We start from the raw sequence: 21,591 nt of genomic DNA, 5'->3' as shown, positions 1-21,591 counted from the left end.
GCAGCGGTAGCAGCACACATCTATAGCATGTGCTGACAGCAGGCTCAGCATGAGCTCTTAAGCTGTCAGTGAGACGCTCATGCTGAGCCTGCTGTCAGCAATGCACTGCACAGCATATACTGTAGGTGTGTGCTCCTGCTCCCGCCCAGGAGGGACGGAGGGGGAAGGGGGGGTTGGAACAAGGGCCCCCGCCGGGCGCCTCCAGAAATTAGTACCCACCCCCACCCTCTCGGCAGCCCCGCCTCTGCCATGTCTATAAGTACAGTAGATACCACAGATTTGTTTATTTATTAACAGTTTCTAATAAAGCGCAGCATGTTCTGTTGCGCTTTACAACAGTTATACAACAAACTGAGTATGTACAGACCGTAGAAGGTATGAGGGCCCTGCTCGCAAGCTTACAATCTATAGGAATTAAGGAAATAGTTAGATCAGACGTTCCCTCAGTCTGAAGTACTGGGCATACAAAAGACCTAGAATAAATAATGTTATTTGCATAATATTATATTTAAATATTTACCCACTGAATCATTTTAATAACAATAACTGGAATTTAAATATTATATTACGAGTAGTCAACTTAACTTGTAGTTAGTGCATAATTGTTTTAGCCGTATAATTACCCCATGTACGCTATATTGTGTAATGATTATATAAGTGTAACATGCTACCAGAGGTCACACAAAGAACTATTCAAATGCCCTGGAAAAATGCTGTTGATAATTGCCACTTTGTATAGCAGTGAAGTCACTGGTATATTGTCAGATTAGTCTCCTATCAGGGGGCTGGTTTCTGTCCTGCATCACATTGTCTATAGCTGAAAGAATGCCCATAGGAAGGAAGTGTGCAGGCTGATGATTAGCTGGCTGCGGCAACTTCACTGGGAGCTGCAGAACCTCCTTTAGCAAGTTATAGCTTGAGCAACTTCTCAGTTGTGTGACAGCGTTTAATTCCAGTAAACAGCAGCCTACGCTGAGATCACTTTCATCTGCAGTGTGTGTGTGTGTGTGTGTCTTTCTGAGAGTTCTCAGCATTAAACCTTCATAACTCCCAACTGTCCCGCTTTCCGTGGCCTCATGGGAGTATAGCGCATATATGTCATGCCCCCAAAGTTTTGGCCGCGGTGAAAAGAGGTGAAAATTGACCAAATCAGAAAAAGTATATGGGGGGCTTTACAGTGGCCCTGGAAAATGTTGTAGAAGTGGTCTGACGTGGGCAGCACCAGAGGAATAACATGCTGTTTAGTCATGGCAGCAGTACTGGATGGCAGTTTCTGTGCGCGCTCCCGCATCATCCCTGACCACCGCCGCTCATGTGCTGGAATTACCATAAGTCCTTGTTGGGAAAAAGTCTCAATCATCTAAAAATAGAGGGGAAATGTGGATCTGGAAACTGCTCCCCTCTTTTCCAACATGTTTCAATCCTGCTGGATCTTGCCCCGTGGAAGATCCAGCAGGATTGAAACGCATTGATGACAGAGGGGAGCAGTTTTCAGATCCACACTTCTCTATTTTTAGATGATTGAGACTTTCTCCAGATGAGCGGCGGTGGCCGGGGATGATGCAGAAAGACGAATCAGCGCTCAATGCTCATGTCGTACACACTGGGCGGCTTTTGATCTGAAAGCTTCTCAAACAGTAAAACTGAGCTGCTTTCAGTTTTGTACATTATGGACCTCATTTAGGTCAGTTTGCTTGCATGAGAATTCGCATGCGAGCTTGATATTTTCCAAATGCGCATTTCTGCGCTTGTGCATGCGCCGGGTGCGTGCATCCATGGCAAACCGACTGGTCACCGAGTGCACGCACCCAACTTTGCGGGTGGTGGGCAGTGGCGTAACTATACCTCCGCAGCCCCCGCGGTGGCGGGGGGGCGCAGAGAAATTGGGGGCGCCGCCGGGGGGCTGCGGAGGTATAGTTACCTGTGGTCTTCGTCTCGCCCGGCTCTCTGCCGGGACCTGCCTGACGTCACGGTCCCGGCCGGCTCCTGCTGCAATGAAAACTGACTATTATAAAATGGCTGCCCCCATACTGCAGACAGTTTTCTGTCTGCAGTATGGGGGCAGCCATTTTCTAAGAGTCAGTTTTCATTGCAGCAGCAGGAGCCGGCCGGGACCGTGACGTCAGGCAGGTCCCGGCAGAGAGCCGGGCGAGATGCAGACTGCGGGGACAGGTAAGTGTAAGAAGGGGGGGTCAGGTTAGGTGGGGGGGTGGCGGGCGGGGGGTGGGGGTGTTCGAGGGGGGAGGGGGGCGCTGAAAAACCATCCGGCGGGGGGGCGCTAAAAACTTAGTTACGCCCCTGGTGGTGGGCGGAGGGGGGACACAAATGTCGGCGGGTCGGGGTATTCCGGGGTTCCCATGGAAATCGCCCGGTTACGTAGGCACCAGTAGTGGTCAGCTGACTGACACTGAATGTCAGCTGCCCTCCCATTTCCTCCCAAATGTGCATGCATATCTGAGTGATCTGAGAGTCACTTTTGATATACGTGCTCTCACCAAATCTTTTGATGGTCACCGATCATCGAAATATGTGAGAGTTTCCCTCTGGCCTGTGAATGAATGTTTATGTAAAACATCTATTTGTATTGCCGGGCAAAGGAGCACGGTGTGCGAATGGGGGGGTGGGGGGGTGGCTTGGGGGGGGGCGGCCTTGCGAGTCAACAAGAATAAGGTCAAATGTCTTAAGATGAAAGATATTTTCTCAGACCGTGTTTGCCCAGCTGAATTGTCAAATCAACTCTTATAGCTACTTCTTCATCACATTAAACTTTTACACTTTCTTTTTATTATTTGCTTAGTTTAGTCCCTTGTTTTAAATTAATCAGAGTGTATTTTAAACACCATATTAAAGTGTTTTTCTTGATTTTTCTTTAAATGATTCCATAAGCTGTCAGAAATAGGACAATAGAGATAAGGGTTATGTATAAATACCATGTTTTTTAGTCTAGCAGAAAAAACAATGCTATTCTTAGAACCTACATTTCCGAAATAACATAGATAAAGCAGGTTCTAAAATAAATGGCTAATAATATGTTTCAACTTTATAAATAAATGTGAAAGAACTACTTCCCAAGCATGAATGCTGTCATTATTAAACAGCGCCACCATGTGGCTGTGAGACATTATTGTATTACAGTCAGGAAAACTATTTTTGTAAGTAGAGTTAATGGCTAATGCCCTTTTTTAATATACAATAATTGTGCAATGTACAGATAATTAAATAAAAAGATAAAGTTCTGCATTTATGGGATTTGTCCGGTATTAGGTTTAATTTGTTTGTTATGATTTGGTTAAGCCTTAATAAAAAAATACAATGTAGGACTTTTACATTAGTGACAAATAAAAATCTTTGCTGTATCCCTTGTTACTGTAAATATGGAATACCTACACACAGTGTTGGCGCCCACTTACGAACTATAAATTATTGCTCTCCCATACTTTACAGAGGCAGCGCATGCCGAAGGCACACGCTAAAAAAATAGGATGTATAATGCCTATTGTAGTCATGCCTCATACACATAATATGCACAGTAGCAGCAGTGCTGTAACTAGATATTTTTTAGTCCTGTGCCAGAAAAGGAATTGGTGCCCCACCCCCACTAAAAACATGGACAGTGCAGGAAAGGCACGCTTCAAAAAATTTACACCGTAATGCCCATTACACATTATGTCACCATAATGCCCAGTACACATCATGCCACACACAGTATTCCCTATTACACATTATGCCCCACACCTTAATACCCATTGCATATTATACCACACACACCGTAAAGGATATGGCCCTAGGTCAACACTATGAATGTCAACATACATTAAGTCGACCATGAAAGGTCGGCACAGAGCTTAGGTCGACACATGCAATAGGTCAAAATGGCTAAGGTCAACGGGGTTGTAAGGTCGACATAAGCATTAGGTTGACAATGGGTAGGTCGACAGTCAAAAGGTCAATATGAGTTTTTCACATTTTTTGAGCCGACATGTGCCGACAGAGGTATTTCATACCCTACCATCCCCTAGGGTGTGGCGGGAGAATATAATAGAGTGCCCGATGCATGGTGAAGCATGGGGATGCGGTACACTGATATGGTGTCCATGTCGAATTACGTCAAAGTTCAGAACATAAAAATGCGTAAAACTCATGTAGAACTTCCCATTGTTGACCTAATGCTTGTGTTGACCTTCCTACCCTGTTGGCCTTAGCCATGTCGACCTATTTTATGTGTGTGTCAACCTAAGCCCTGTCAACCTTTAGTGCTTGACCTATTGTATGTCGATCTTCATACAGTGGACCCTATGACTCATACCCCACCATAATGCCTATTACACATTATGCCACACACGTTAATGCCCATTCCACATCATGCCACACACCGTAATGCTCATTACACATTATGCCACACGCCGTATTGCCCATCACACATTATACCACACGCCTAATACATATTATTCCACATAAGTGCCGCTTATCCACATGCGTGTTACTAGGAGTTACATGCTCCTTGCTGGTGGTTAAATGCTCCTGCCAGGGGTTTCTTGCTCGATACCAGGGGTTAGATGCTCCTTGCCAGGGGTTTTATACTTGTTGCCATGGGTAGTTACATGATAGTTGTCAAGGGAGATTACATGCTCATTGCCAAGAGGGATTACATGTTCATTGCCAGTGGGGATTACATTATTGTTTCCCAGGGGGGATTACATGCTCGTTGTCAGGGAGAGGGGGTTACATGCTTCTTGCCATGGGGGGATTAAATGCTTGTTGCTATGGGGGATTACATGCTCATTGCCCAGGAGGAATTACATGCTTGTTGCCCTGTGAAGATGACATGCTGATTGCCCAAGGGGTTACATGCTCATTGCCAGGGGTAGATGCACAGTGTGACAGTGCTCCCAGAATTTGCATTTCTTGGTAGCAGGAGGACCTCTAGTCCTCCATGGCTGTGGCCAGTTTTGGAGGCTGACCTTTGTCTTATAAATATGATGACTGTTGGGGGCAGATCAAGTTTGTGTTCACAGTAGGGAATGACAAGAGAATGGATCATAGGGGTTAGCATTACTGCCTCCAGCACTTAGGTCATAAATTTAATTTACAGTCTTGTCCTATCTGTGTGGAGTTTACACGTTCTCACAGTGCTTGTGTAGGTTTCCTCAGGGCATACTTACCTACTTTGTACTACTTTATAGGTAAGTATGCCTACTGAAGCATGGAGAGTAGATACTGCAGCGCACTTCAGGGAGCAAGGCTAAATGGTCTCCTCATTGGGCTCCGTCCCCAAAACAGGGAAACACCCACATTTTACAGGTCTCCGGTGAGGGAGTGATCTGGTCATTAAGCCTCATTTATACCAATTCCCATGGCTCCCACGATTGCAGAGAGTAATATACATTCCTGGTGCTTCACTACTCTTCCAAGTCTGCAGCGGACTACCCCAAAAATCGGGAGCCTGCTGCATCTTCCGCGAGTGTAGAAAATCAGGGTGCTCCAGTTTATGACAACTGGCTTGTGACACAAAATGAACCCCAGTGTGTATCTTTGTGGCGATGTAATAGGAATTTATATGGTTACAGTAGCTCCACTGGGGCAGAGATTGAGATGATTGTATGAATCATTCTCTTTAACACACAGTGGACTATGTTTGCACTATATAAATTAACCCCTTCCCGACGAGGCCTTTTTTGTTAATTTTTTTTTTTTCCTCCTCGCGTTCAAATAAGCGTAACTTTTTTAATTTTCCGGCTATATAGACACATGAGGGCTTTTTTTTTGCGGGACAAGTTGTACTTTCTAATGGTACTATTTACTATACCGTATAATATATTTACTATACCGTATAATATTCTGGGGAATCAGGAAATAATTCAATGTGGGGTAAAAAAGAAAAAAAACGCAATTCCACAATTTTGCGCTGGTTACGGTTTTTTTGGAGTTCATAGTTCGTTTAAAATGATGGGTTATCTTTATTCTATGGGTCGTTACGATTCCGGTGATACCAAACTTATATAGTTTTCGTTATGTTTTACCACTAAAAAAAAATAGAAAATTTTACGTTTTTTCTAATTTGCGTCGCGTCGCCATGTTCTGCGGCTTATAACTTTTTTATTTTTCCACCTACGGACCTGGGTGAGGGCTCATTTTTTGCGGGCTGAAGTGTACTTTTTAATTAATACCATTATGGGATATGGGCGACTTTCTGATCTCTTTTAGTTATTTTTTTTTGGGTAGGCGATGCGACCAAAAAACGTAGTTTTGGCGTTGGGAATTATTTTCCGTTTACGCCTTTAACCGTGCGGGATAACTAATGTTATATTTTAATAGATCGGACTTTTAGGAACGCGGCGATACCAAATATGTTTTTTTTTTATTTTTTATTTATTTTTATTTGTGAAATGGGGAAAGGGGGGTGATTTGAACTTTTAATATTTTTTTATTTTTTTTTATTTTTAAACTTATTTTTTTTTTTTTTACTTTTACTACAAGGCCCCCTAGTGTACTTGACCACTAGGGGGCGCGATCGCCTGTACTAGGTTCAGCCATAGAGCTCTATGGCTGAACATAGTGATTTTCAGCACTTTCTATTACATCCTGCTTCAGGCAGGATGTAATAGGAATGCTGACACGGCCAGCACAGGGGTCTACATTAGACCCCTGGCTACCATGGCAACCGATCGGCACCCTCCGATCTCGCCGCGGGGGGCCCCGATCGGCGCCGGAGGGGGGCGCCCCCCCTCCGATCAGCTATTTAAGCACTGCGGGCACTTTGCCCGCGGTGCTTAAAGGGTTAAACGGCCACGATCGGCGAACTCGCCGCTCGTGGCCGTGAGAGCAGGTACCTGGCTGTAATATACAGCCATTACCTGCTCTCTTTCAAGCCAGCTCACTCCGTGAGCTGGCTTGATTCCCCCGCAACCGACATATGACGTAAATGTACGTCATATGTCGGGAAGGGGTTAATAATGCAATCTCATAAACATCTATATTTATATCACACCATTCTGTGAAAATCAACAAATCCTATTTGTGTTGTATTTACCCCAGAAATGAAAGACACAAATTGATATTAGCTAGCTTTTAGATTTAGAATCATGTTCTTTTGCTTGGGCATTTCTTTATTTTGTTTCGGAGGTGTAAAGGAGTAATCTGTTAGAGTCATTTCTTCTGTTGAGACTCCCCGGCCTTATATGGCATTTTTACTATAACCAAGTCTAACATAGTATTTATATAACAGTTTAAAAGCCGGCAAGAGATCTGTGTACACAGGGAGCAATCCTCATAAAAGGTGTCTCTTGTCTAAATGTAAGAGTTTTATTTGTGATGTACGGAGAAACCGGTACGTTTGACCCAGATAGCGTCTATTTATGGCTTACAGAATAATTCCTGATCAGCGGGGTTTCATTCAGTGTAAGAATACATGCCCCAAATCATTTAGAACAGTGGTTCTCAACCTTGGTCCTCATTACCCCCCCCCAACAGTGCACGTTTTCCAGGTCACTCAGCAAGTGCACAGGTGCACACATTATTCACTGACACATTTTAAAAGATCACATGTGGAGCTAATTATTTCACCTGCAATTCTGGGCCTTATTCTAGTTCACTGTTAAAGGCAAAATCCTTCTCAGATGGACAAAACCATGTGCACTGCAGGAGAGGCAGATGTAACAGGTGCAGATAGAATTAGATTTGGGTGAGTTATTTTGTTTCTGTGCAGGGTAAATACTGGCTGCTTTATATCTACACTGCAATATAGATCTCACTTGGAAGAAAAACCCCACCCAAATCTAATTCTCTCTGCACATGTTACATCTGCCCCACCTGCAGTGCACATGGTTTTGTCCATTTGACAAGGAATTTGCCTCTAAGAGTGAACTAGAATAAGGCCCTCTGTGTGGAGACCTGGAAAATGTGCACTGTTGGGGGGTCCTGAGGACCGAGGTTGAGAACCACTGTGCACGCTCAGAGCAACCTTAGATATGCGTGCACATTCCACATCATTCGATGGTCGGCAATCATCGAATGATGTGGGTGTTCCACCGCAGGCTGCGAATTAATGTTTATGTAAAACATCCAGTCGCAGCCAGTGCGTGTGAACACATGCTGCGAATGGGTGGCGGCCAGGCCCCCATTCGCAAGGTGGGGTTTGGTTGACTTGCAAGGAGGATGTGAATGCGCATCCGAATTAATCATCCAGAATAACTCCCATAATCAGGTTAACAAATCCCAAGACATATCCAATCAAAAAGTGGCACAACATAGATGGGAAAAGCGGTGGCATTGACGGCTAACAATTTATTTTGTTATTTGTCATGTTTTCCTCCACAACATTAATAATATGATGTGCAAAACTTTCCAACAAAGCTTTTCCCACGGTCATGAACTGACTCGGACCAGCCTACATAAGTATTGATTCCCAAACACAATGTGACAGCCACGCAATGTATTGTTGTCAGAATGCACCAATGTAATAAATCTGTGATATGATAAACACTTTCTGTACTGTGACATCTAAAGATATTATAAGACAAGAAGGTATACAATTTATGACTACATATAAAGTGTTAGTGATGCATTCTATATAATACACATACACACAAGCAGTACTAGTTTTCTGGAAAAATAGGTCCAGGAACTCCAGATCTGGGGGTGGATCAATTAAATAAATAAAAAAAATATATGTAATAGAGAGAGGGAGAGATAGATGTATATATTGTATTTACTCACAGGTGATTTTAAAATAAAACTTATCTTACGGAAAGTAAATTTTCAGTTCCTGATGATGTCATATTTAATTAGAGGTTCAGGAACTGAGTTCCTGCTGGTTCCTGCTGAAAAATAGCACTGCACACAACAATAGGTACTTGTCAGTTCATATTATTATTATTATTATTATTATAATTGTTATCATCAATATAATCAACGAAAACTTTAGTTATAGAAGCATAAAATGAGTACTATAGTGTCCTGCATTGTGAGGCCACAAGGTGGCAGTATTGTGGCAGCAGACAAAGTGATCTGTGCATAGCAAGAAACTACAGCAATGTTTCCATCAGCTCTGAGAACTTACATCCAGATGTAAAGAAATTAAATAAAGATAATGATTTTAAAACCTATCACACAAATAAATGGCTTCTTATAATAATAGAAAATTGCTTTATAAAGCCCTGCGGACTACAAATGTAGCATTTTTTTCAGGGGGGGGGGGGGGATCCTTAAGATCCCTCCCTGGCAGCCTAGGCACAGGATTGGCCCAATCGCACATATTTTCTAATAAACCACATTTCATAGGTTTTCACAGTGGATTCAAAAGGATCACAGGATTGATAAATGGGTGACATGAAATATACCATATTGCTACAATATGGAATATTTTATGGTATAAAATATGGTGATGAGGAATGTCAACTTTTGGGTCCTGGGTTTGTCCACATTTTATTGAATTATTTTACATCTGGTGCTATCTAAATTGACCTCTGTATACTACAATCCTCAACAGAAACGTGCTCTGATTCAATAGATATTAAGTAAATGGAAAGAGATATGACCATATCTATGTTGTATATGACAGTTGTGTTCAGCTTATAGATTACCAGAAATTGTACCGTGCAGGTGTATAATATAAAAATAATATAGGGACCTTTCAAGAGACCTAGAAATTAGGCAGCGAAGATCAGCACTAGCAGGGATTGTAAATGAGAAAGCATGGTGCTTTCTTAATTAACTTCTATAATTAAATAGTTATGCTTTAGGAAATGATAAATGTATTTAGAAGTGCCTGTTGCCATGACACATGCATCAGATAATGGAGGTTAAACATCTGGTCCTGCAGACATTGATGCTATCTGCATAGTCAGCGATGAAGGGGGAGATTTAGCCAAACCTTCTAAAAAAATAAGTTGTGGAGAAGGCGCTCAAGCAACCAATAAGTCTCTGCCTATCGTGTATCTATTGCATTATACAAATGATAGCTAGAATATGGTGGTTTCTGTATGGGCAACATATCCACCTTTGCTCTTTACAAGGTTTGATACATCTAATACATACATCTGGCTAGTATCAGGGCAACTCCAAGTTATGCGATGGCTAGAGTTGGGGGATTGGGAAAATCCAACATGTTGACAATTCTTAATTTGCCGATTCCAACCAAAACATGTTTTGGATTTTTGAAATCTCAATCGGTGGGTCCATGTGGCTTTACCGGTTTTCCTGATGAATGGGCGATGATCGTTGTTGCACAATAATCAGATTGGAGGATTGGGTTGGCAGAACAGGGCATTTCGGCTGAGATAACCCCAAGTACATTAAACTGTTATTTTTAACAGATATATGTTTATACATCACACTTGTACAATAGCTGACATTAAGAGAAAAGGTTTTGTACTTGTATAAAAAAGTTACAGAGTTACAGCTACCGAGTGACATTATCATTACAGCTACCAGTCAGTGGAGGCAACAGTAATATAGGGAGAGATGTATCAAACCTCCTAAAAGGTGGAGAAGTTGCCTATACAAACCAATTAGCTACTACCTATCATTGTGCTTGATTAATGCCACTTAGAAGCTAATTGATTGACATGGCCAATATTTCCACGAAAGTTTCTAAAAATAAAAATTTATGTGATGTTGCCCATACCAACCAAGAAGATTCGGTCTACCATTTCTCTACTGAATCTTAGAAAACGATAGGCAGAATGTAATTGGTTGCTCTTTTGTTTTTAGAAGCTTTAGTAAATTTATCCCAACACGTCTAAAATTTAGGGTGGTATTCAATGTCGGGTGATATTTCCCACAGGGGAAAAAGCTGCCACCACCTACTGTATTCAATGCTGCCGTTCCCGACAGCATTGAAGGACAATTTAGACAAAACTGGTCCAACTTTAAAACAAGTCGGACCTGTTTTGTCGGAAACGAATGTGGATTGTCGAATTCACGGCCGTTTATCGACAATCCAAGGCCATTTTCGTCACCCGAGAGGCCTAACGATGAACATTCCACCAGTGAGTTGCAGGAGAGCTGACCGAAAATGGCCCGGGATTCCAACTGTCGGGACATTCCGACAGTTGGAATCCCACATTGAATACCACCTTAATCTAATATTAAATGCCATTCAGCTCTACATTCACCGGTACTGTATCTTATGTGTTTGCTTGCTTGGTGCCATTTTTTTAGTGAAAGGATGCATGCCGTAGAGTTATCTGCGTAAACCCAGCCACAAGCTTCTTGCCACATTTGCTGGTCTTGGAATTTTTTTTTTCCAAGTTAACACCTAGTAACAAACAATTTTGTAAAGTAAATTCAAGGGCAAATATGATCAAATGAAACAGTTCCTGGAGCTCGCCCAGAATCCCGATCAATGCTTTCGGCTGCCTGACATCTAATCTCTAACAATAAATGCTAAGAGTGCCATTTAATCTTGAACACACTGGTTAAAAAAAGAATAAGGCCTCAACAGCTCAATATTACATTTTTCTGCCATTTGATGAAATATAACTTTTTTCTGAAGCAGAGTGACTGCGCTGACATTTAACAAACTCAAATAACTTTATGCCGAAAACCAAAAATGCTGTGTCAAGGAGATTTCTGTGTGCTACGTGCTTAAATTGGAGAATATATGCTGATAAAACAGCTGAATCCATAAAAGTGCCATATTCAATATTATTGTAAAACACAGGCCCAGGGAATTTTAAATAGTGCGCAACTTGCAAATAATCATAAGTTATATTGTTTATGTTAAAACAACATCCACTTGAAGGCTTAAAGGGACTAGTGAGTGGTACATGTAGGCAACTACTGGTAGTGCCAAGAAGATAAGGGAACGGGGAGGCCCGGGAGAGCGGCATCTGATACATGCAACCATATATGTTACAGAAGCAGTGGCGGCTCTTACCTCGTCGAAGGAGAGGGGCTGCTGAGATGCCGCCCCCACCCCCTCCTGTACCGCCGCTGCTGGTCCCTGTCTCCATCTTTTTGTCCTGATCACTGTCGTGGGACCGGTATATGCGCAGTAGCCTCTTCGTTACTGGGCATGCGCTGGCCCCAGCCTCAATGGGGCTGCTTCAGGAGCAGACCTGTAGAATTGTATTGATGGTCCCAGGTCTGGCGCATGTGTAGTATCGTCTGCGGTACTGCACATTACCATTTTTAGGGGCTGCCCTGCAGCTGCACTTAATGAGGCATCCCGGAGGTAGGGGACAACTCCCGATGGGACTGTCTTGAGTGAATGGCGGGTTGGACTTCCAATAGGAAGTCATTGTCAGTCACAGTGAAGCCAATGCAGTCTGGGGTGGGGGGGCTGCTCATATGTAAAAACCGCCACTGCACAGAAGTCTTCACTCATCAAATTGCTCTTGGCCTAAACTAATTCTACTTCTGCTATTGAACGTAGAATGACTACACACATTTGAAAGCCCACCTTATTTTTATTGGCATGTTATATATTTCATATATCACTCTTCCATTATAGGGTTGATGTATCATTAATGAAAATATTGGAGAAGTTGTCCATGTGAACCAATTTGCTTATATTAGACCTAGAAGCACAATGTAATTATGCACGATTATTCATTCTGAGGGCTGAGAAAACGTCTTCTAATTTGAGGGCTTGTTCATTTATTTTTAAGCCACCATAATATATTTGCAATTCACAAGCAAATTATGATTAAAAATAACAAACCTCTTAAACTTCAGCATGAGTCACAAAACTAACATGCATGTAATCACCAAGTCTTGGGAAGGGGAGAGGGAGGGCTTTTGAATCTATAAGATCGTGGCTAAGTATCGGGAAAGCTGCCAAGGAGCTAAGAGAATATGCAAAAACAACGGGATATAAACTGAACTTGTTCTTTAAAAGCTTTTTGGCATTAACCTTGAGAAAAACTTAAGGAAAGATAAAGGTGTTTGGTGATGTAATCAGCTGAGGTAACACAATGTCACTGATGAAGGTGCAGAAAAAAACATGAACTTTGGAACTTTTTTAACCGTATAAGTAAAATACAAAAATAAATAATATGTCATATTAATTACTGTTTACCTGCCTTTCAAAATGACGAAATAACATAACAGTAATGTCGGCTGTGCACCCCCCCAAATGGAGCAATGCGTGAATTGCTGTCAGGCGCCACATAGTGGCCACTGGTGTGCAAAACAATTGACCCCCCCCCCATAGAGCTGACTATTCATTTGTATTTGAACTTTTGATAAGAGGTCAGTGTATCATCAATAGCGATTAAAAGGGTATAGATGCTATCACCTCTGAATAATCATCATCATGAATCATAATAAAAACTGAATACGATTTTTAGAACCTTTTTATTAACTGGAATATAAACTTTTTAAATATTTTTTTTCAGCAATATGAAAACTGGAGACCAAACCAACCGGATAGTTTCTTTTCTGCTGGAGAAGATTGTGTTGTAACCATTTGGCATGAGGATGGCCAATGGAATGATGTGCCGTGCAATTATCATCTCACCTACACCTGCAAGAAGGGAACAGGTACCTTCACACTAGTCTTCTTATAAATTATAGGGCTGATTCAGAGGTGGGCGCTGAATCCATAGATCTGCACGTGTGCAGAGGCCGCATTGCACACGTGACAGATCTAGGATTCGATGTCTGGGATTAAAGTGGGCGGTAATGGGGTGGAACTGAGTTCCACCACCTTTAATGGTAGGGGGAACTAGTTGACCCTCCACCACAGCCCTACACAGCAATTCCAACAGTAAGCCTGTCCCAGCAGCTTCCATTTCTGGCATAGTTTATGTGATGTCATGCCATCACAAGGTACTATTGCTGTGGTCATTATGTGTAAGGGGCACTACTACAGTGGGTATTGTGTACTAAGCAACACTACTGCATCCCATACATGGTTGAGGAGGACTACTGTGCAGCATAACATAAACAAGGGACACTACTGAGCAATGTAATGTTAATAAGGGGCACTACTGTGTGTCATAACATAGGCCCTTATTCTGGTTGGTGCGGTAATATCCGTGTGCGTTCGTGCTGCCGATGTTTTGTGTCTGCGCATGTGCAGAGGCGTCTCTGCGCATGTGCGAGCGGGACGCACGGCCAAATTCCGCATGAAATGTATACACTACGAACAGGGGGTGGAGAAGGGTGTGAAGGGCTGTTTGGGCTCATTACCATATGTTTACACCCCGCATTTCATGGGCGTTCCCATGAAAACGCTGGGTGTACGTATGGTAATGCGGCCGTGACGCACGTGTAGGGGGCGGACATATGACATTGCCGGATGTCAGCTGCCAGCCCAGATCCCTGCTTTTGCACGGAGAAATGCCCGTGTGGTCTGAGGTTGCGGGAGCTGCCTGGCCACTCGGTCCTGCATTCGATGGTCTGCGACCATCAAATGATGGGGGAGGTTCCCTGAGATGGATGAGGTGTATTCATGAGAAATACACGTACGGTCCGTTCGGACAGCTTCTTACCGCGTTCGGACGGAGTTGGCGATCCGTATGGAAGGCAGGGTTTAGGACGCACGGTCCTGGCCGCATATTCGGATCCGGTCGCACCGAACAGAATAAGGGCCATAGTAAGGAGTACTAATATGTGGTGTAATATGAGGAGGTAGGGGAAATGAGTTGCACCACCTTTCCAGGACCACTTGCAGCCCTGTTTCTCGCAGAACCCCAAAGCCACAGCATGACTGAAATGGTGCTGCCAATTTGGAGCAATGACAAGAAGCATTCCAGAACACAGTGGCATGTCTGCCTCCTTTTCCGAGCTTGCTGAAGCCAGTGGCTGCAGCATAGAATGTCCGATGATCAAACAGTTGATCCAGTGATCCAAGAAGCTGGCAATGGGCATCTTTTTACTTAATACACCTACAGTTGTTACATGTTCTAGCACAGCTGTTGTGTGCTCTGAATAAGCCCCTTACTTACTCACTTAATTATGTATTAAACTGAAAAATATTTATTAATGCCTAAACATTATAAGCACCTGCATGAAAAAAATAAACTTACTTTAAAGACGAAATCCACCCAAATCTAAACATATCAGTTTGGTTGACATTCAATAAGTTAAACTTTACCGAAAATGACCAGCAAACATACAGTACATGTTCCCAACCTGTTTCTCCACTAATAATAGTGGGAGTGTTAGATAAATGACAGAAGCTGATTGGTTGCTTTGAGTTACTTTTCTCTGTCCAAAGCCTGATACATTTCCTGCCAGAATTCATTAATTTTGAAAATTATAAGTGTATCAGTGTAATCAATGTAAGCAAAATATAATGCATAATATTTGCCATTTGGTTTTGTTGTTTTAGTTGCTTGCGGACAACCTCCTCTTGTTCAAAATGCGAAGACCTTTGGGAAGTCTAAACCACGATATGAAATAAACTCCATGATCCGCTACCACTGCAAAGATGGTTTCGTTCAACGACATATGCCAACTATACGATGCCGGGGTGATGGGAGGTGGGATCTTCCTAAAGTCACATGCATGCAACGTAAGTATAAACCAACTTTGTAGATATATCATAATGTTACTGCTGCCATCTCTGCCTCACTGAGAGAAACCCATCCCTGACTCACTGACAGCAGCACATCCCTGACTCACTGACAGCAGCACATCCTTGACTCACTGACAGCAGCAGGGGTGGAACTACCATTGATGTAGCAGGTGCAGTGCACTGGGGCACCTGAGGACTCAGAGGCCCACTGCTACCCTTGTCACCCTCTTCCTGTTTTTTCCTGTCACACTTTGCCTCCCTCTGCCTCTCCCTGTCATCCTCTGCCGTATTACATATTGTTAACGTCGGTTAGGGTGGAGGAGGGAGGGCCCAATTTATATTTTTGCACCAGGGCCCACAACCCACAAGTTCCACCACTGGACAGCAGGACATCACAGCACTTATCTAGTGCAAAATGAGAGCTTGAATCAGATAGACTGATCTGGGCAACCTCATCAGAAGGTTTCATATACTGGTGTATCTGTATCTTGTTTAGTGGTTAATGTATTTGTGAACACACCACCTTGTCTAGTTCCTACACCCAGATCAGTCTATTACTGTAGGGGAAATATAAGACTTTTTTCTAATCAATCTATTAAAAGTTAAGTTTTAATTTCAATACATCCATTTTCACTTAATTAGTGCCCCCAACGCAAGACTTCTTTTTCTTTGTGTATCTTCATGGGCACAAGGGGCCAGATGCACTAAGCTTCAAAAGTTATAAAATGGAGAAATATAAACAACCAACCACTCAGCTCCTACCTGACATTTTTCAAACACAGTCTGTGACATGGCAGGTAAGAACTGATTGGCTGGCTGTTTATCATTCTCCATTTTATCACTTTTGAAGCTTAGTGCATCTGGCCCAAGGTTTGAAGTACACATGGACCTTTATTCTTGTTTGATCACTCCCCAGTGCAATGTTTTGCAGCTTTGTGTGTCAACCAGAATAAGGTCCATGGGCTCAAAGTGCACACCCTGCACCCCTTTAAATATACTTACGTTGCAGCCACCCACGGATAAATATCTGGGAAAATGCCCCAGCACCATTTCCCTGGAGATATGTGCACGCATAATATAGAAATCACAGAGATAATGCCACCATGCATGCAGCAGCTTAAGGTGGGATCCTGCTTGGATTCTGCTCTTCACAAAAGACGGCCATGGTTTGCCAAATCTCCACAATTGTGTTTTTGTTATAAGTAAATGACCTATAAAATATAATGAGATTTGTTTTTTATTGTAGAATCATTCAGACTGCACCCAAAACCCATAAAATGTATTGGTCATTCTTTATCTTAAATGTTGCCCCAAATATTTAAAGTGATATGCTGATGGGGCAAACAGAAAATGTATAAAATATAATTCATTCTGGTATTTATAATATTTTTTTTCATATTATTTATATAATACAAGTAAGCCCACTCGATTCACTTGCTGCCAACAGATGGCAGTGTTTTGGAGCCAAACTGCTATTGGTTGTCACATGTTTTGGCTCCGAAACATGTGTAAGCCGGAGAGCCAATAAGATCCCATTTTGAGATCTGGGTAAATCCAAACCTGCACATCTCTTATTCTAAGCATTTTACCTCTAATAAATAAGTCAGATGCATCACAAGAGGATCACATTCACCCAGGCACCCTCACACTCACCCAGGTCATACAGAGATGTTATTACTAGTTTCTTTGCTAGTGAAAAACACATTTACTATTAGATTTAATTAACTAAAAAGTGCATTGTAAAAAGAAAAAAGTGCATAGTACAGCAGGTATAATATTGCTTATGAAATTAGAGTAGCTACAAATTCATTAAATTATACACCCACAAATGGTATACTCTATGCACAATCAATGGAACAGCACCTATCAGCCTCAGACTGCAGCTCAACCCACAATCTGCCAATCAAAGTGCCTAACTAGTTCTGGCCACAGTGTTCAATGGCATGGTATGTTCTCCAACGAAAAATGCCCAGTGCTATTAATTTAGAGATCCACTATATACATATGACCAGCAATTAACGCCTGTAACGCCTGTACTATCCGAAGATGCAATCAGAAATGAGTGTTAGAGTAACTGCTGCCTCTGGGGTGCTCTCAGGTTAATAATGGGTCTGTAATTTGAATCTGCCTTAATTATAAGGCATATAACATTGTAGTTATATCTATTCATTTATTACTGGACCTATTTGTGTCAAATATTTTTTGTAAAGTGGTCTGTGTGCAAATTGACACTTTGTATGTATAAACACTTCCTGTATAACAAAACACTTCCTATGTAACAAACCCTTCATGTATTTCAAACACTTCCTGTCTAACAAACACTTCCTATGTAACAAAAACTTTCACACTTCCAGTATAATAAACACTTCCTGTATAATAATCACTTCCAGTCTAACAAACACTTCCCATGTAACAAACTCCTCCTGTATGATAAACACTTCCAATATATCAAACACTTCCTGTCTAACAAACACTTCCAATGTAACAAACACTTCCACAATTCCAGTATTATAAACACTTCCTGTATAATAAATACTTACAGTCTACCAAACACTTCCCATGTAACAAACTCCTCCTGTATGATAAACACTTCCAATATATCAAATACTTCCTGTCTAACAAACACTTCCGATGTAACAAACACTTCCGATGTAACAAATACTTCCACACTTCCAATATTATAAACACTTCCTTTATAATAAATACTTCCTGTCTAACAAACACTTCCCATGTAACAAACTCCTCCTGTATGATAAACACTCTCAATATAGCAAACACTTCCTGTATAACAAGTGGATGACACTGATGCAACATTCAAATACTGCATAAATTTACAATTTGAACAGTTGAAAACGTTTATAAAGCAGAACATTAAAAATGCATGCAATGCTTAAATTTTTTTTCTGTAAATATGGGCTATTTATTTCAATCCGACAATCATTTTAGTGTCTATCTTTTTATGTAAAACTGTGACCTGATCATAAATCAACATAAATCTCTTTTTTTTCAGCTTCTTTCTACCAACGGACTTATTCCAAGAAATATTACTACAAATTCAGTCCACCTGAGATGAGGGCTCCTCTGAACACTTCTAAACACCACCAACACCGCTGGAGCAGGAACTGGCAGGATTCACCACGCTGAATGTACCCTCATTTTCTTCAACGGACACCACATCGGCCAAATTTCTAAATTACAGTGCCTTTTATTTGCGTTATAAGAAATATTACCTATCTGGTCAGCTCTTGGACTCTGGACAATAGCGTTATACAGAAAATGACAATTCATTTTTAATTTAAGTGTTAGAAGTTATAGGGAACTAAACCAGATGTAAGCATAAAATGGATTTCTACTAGAAAAAAGTAGATTGTGTCACCAAGGCAAACAAATATATTGTATTAATGCAAGCTTACTTTAATATTTAAGCGGCTTGACCCTAGCTCAGTTGACTTTTGTAAATAAGATGATTTAATATGTTTTCTAATCATGTATATAAAATTTAACTAGTTAAACTAAAGTCAGGCGTATTTAATAACTGCTATACAGCATAAATGTTACATCACTAACTAAAAAGATATTAGTTGATCAAGGACGCAAATAAGCCGTGAGACCTTGATGTGAATACTGTTAGTGCCAGATGAAGAGAATTTTTCATTGGCGCATTATAAAGACACTTGTGCCATATAATATTTTATTGTTTTTTTTTTTGGGAGGGGGGGGGAGATTTCGGGAAAAAAAAGATTTTTGGGGAACAAAATTTCCACGCCACTGGGATCAAGGAGTTTTTTTTTAATGTTGACTGCAATAAAATTCCGATGTTGTTCATCCACGACCACTCTACAAAATGGACTTGTTGGATGAATGATCGTTCATTGTTTAAGTGTGTAGCTTTTTAGAATATTATACTGCAAATCCATGGAAAGAGCTATGTGTAAGGGTCATTGATGCAAACTCACACCTGACATACGGTATATGCACACTTTTTTGTTTTTTTGCATCAGATTATGTATAAAGTTGCATCGTTTTTTTGATGCAAGTTTTTAAATGACGTCAAAACTGCTGCACAATTAGATGCAACACAGGTTATACAAACTGAGTCAGTTTTGATTTTGCGTCATACTACTCGCACCTGGTAAACCACTCCCCTTCTTTTCACATAGAGGGGGAGCTTTGTTCAGTGTCTTCAAAAACACTACATAGTGTATCTTGAAGGTGCATTATACAATTTTTTTGTAAAAAAAATAAAAAAAACAGTAAATAATTTTGTATATATAATCATTTTCTAGGTCTTTTTTAATGAAATTCTGAATGTTTATTGATGAATGCGGCAGCTGTGAAGCGTACAGATATAAATGTAGGAAGCCATACCGTTTTAGCTTATAGGGTGCTTCTGTGCCATACATGCCGTCCATGAGGCTACAGTATGTCACCTCTTGTTCTATGACTATGTGGAAAATACTGTAGGTTTACAAATGTAAAAAGTCAGGATATCTGCTCACTTGAACTAAGTATAGGTTATACATTATCCCTTGCGCTTCTGGGCAGTCCTGGAAGGACACATACAGCAGGGACAGATTTACAGAAACTTCTAAACAATGGAGGTTTTGCCCAAAGTGACCAATCAGATTCTACCTCTTATTTATCTTGAGCATTCTAGAAAATAATGGCTATAATCAGTGTGGTTGCTCTGGGCAACTCAACACCTACATTTTACCTTTTTTTTTGGGAGTGTCAGTAAATCTACCCAACAATCTTTAAGTATAATTGTATTTGCTTTGTTTGAGAATCCTTTAAGTTATCCACATAATAAGTTTTAGCATCTCTTAGAAATTTGATTTTATATCGAAACAAAGCATTAATCTGTTTGAAAGTGAGTGGACCTGTCACCTGCACACACTGGAAGAAGACATTTTGGGAACTGAACCAATATTTAGGTGACTGCAGCCAATTCACGAGATACCAGCGACATCACCAAATAACTCTGGACATTATATATTCTCCTTAATAATTGCCGACAACATGGCTCCACAGTCTGTAGGTGGCAGGTGCACTTTAAATTAGGGGAACTACACCAGCATCATCTATAGAAATCGTAATTGTCTCATTTTATCAATAAAGGAAGATATTGTTGATATTATCAAGCAAATGAACAAATGTAAAAACATTTATATACTTTCACTGAATAATCATTAAAATGAGATGTTATGAGGTAGAATTCAAAATGAAAATGGAAATATGTTATATATTGTAAATGTATTAGTTAGCCATTACGGTTGTTAAGCGAAATGTTAGAAATTCAAAATGTCACCGCTAGAGGGCGCTTTGACCCACTGGAAGCTCCTCTGGCACGATTGTTGAAGATTTTATAACAATCAGCCAATTAAGGTGAACATTTGGGGATTATTTTGAGGCTGAAGGATAGCCACTCTGTAAAGTAAAACATCTTTAGTATAGCTTCTCAACAAACAGTCCTCATTATTATTACTAGTGTGATTGATGCATTCCTATGACTGCTGCACCTTGTGTTATTATCATACTTGTACTTGACAGCAATGCACAACAGTGTTGACCTGTATGTTTTTTTCTACTATTACAATGCACATAATACTTTTTTTCCCTGTATTTATATTATAACTTGTATAGTATATAATGTGAACCTTTGGGTATTTGTGAATGAAAGTCTAAATCTTTGTAACTTTTATATCTGCTTCTGTTTCACCAAAGAAACTTTGTTTGTTTGCTAGACTATGGTTTACAGTGTTTTTATTTATTCGATTTTTTTATTATTTTTTAAATAGAAAAATGTATAATTCTAGTTAAAAAAAAATCATCAATAAACACTCAAATGTCCAAATGTCTCATGCAGGTAGCATAAGCCTGTAAACGTATCTCATATCTGCGTGTTTTGGAGTGACAGCTCTCAAAAATGCCTCATGCCTCTCCATCTGCTGAATACATCCCTAATGGCATAGATTTGTAATGAGTTTCTAAGATGTCTTCTGTGTATAATGGCCGGTACACAAAATGGCTGCCTCTGTCTAGTTACACAATGGTTAAATATATACCTTAACATTATTTAGCATTTAGACTGTAGTTGTCTTATCGTAAAGATAGAATTCGAGGAA

General features: G+C 40.9%; 1 protein-coding gene across 2 annotated transcripts in view; it reads left to right on the top strand.

The window, feature by feature from the left end:
• VCAN (versican) overlaps window positions 1-21,211 on the top strand; it is a 96,748-nt gene extending 75,537 nt beyond the window's left edge. For both annotated transcript variants that reach the window (XM_083151839.1, XM_083151840.1), the window contains 3 exons: window positions 13,341-13,485; window positions 15,281-15,463; window positions 18,477-21,211. In XM_083151839.1, coding sequence (XP_083007965.1) covers window positions 13,341-13,485; window positions 15,281-15,463; window positions 18,477-18,610 — 462 coding nt within the window. In that variant the 3' untranslated portion in view covers window positions 18,611-21,211. The remainder of the gene's footprint in view (window positions 1-13,340; window positions 13,486-15,280; window positions 15,464-18,476) is intronic.
• Window positions 21,212-21,591: the final 380 nt, after the last annotated feature.

This window comes from Crinia signifera, chromosome 1, assembly GCF_055691185.1.
Source record: "Crinia signifera chromosome 1, ASM5569118v1, whole genome shotgun sequence".
NCBI classification, from domain to species: domain Eukaryota; kingdom Metazoa; phylum Chordata; class Amphibia; order Anura; family Myobatrachidae; genus Crinia; species Crinia signifera.
Note: the sequence above shows the minus strand (reverse complement) of the source record. Positions and strands in the feature narration are given on the sequence as shown.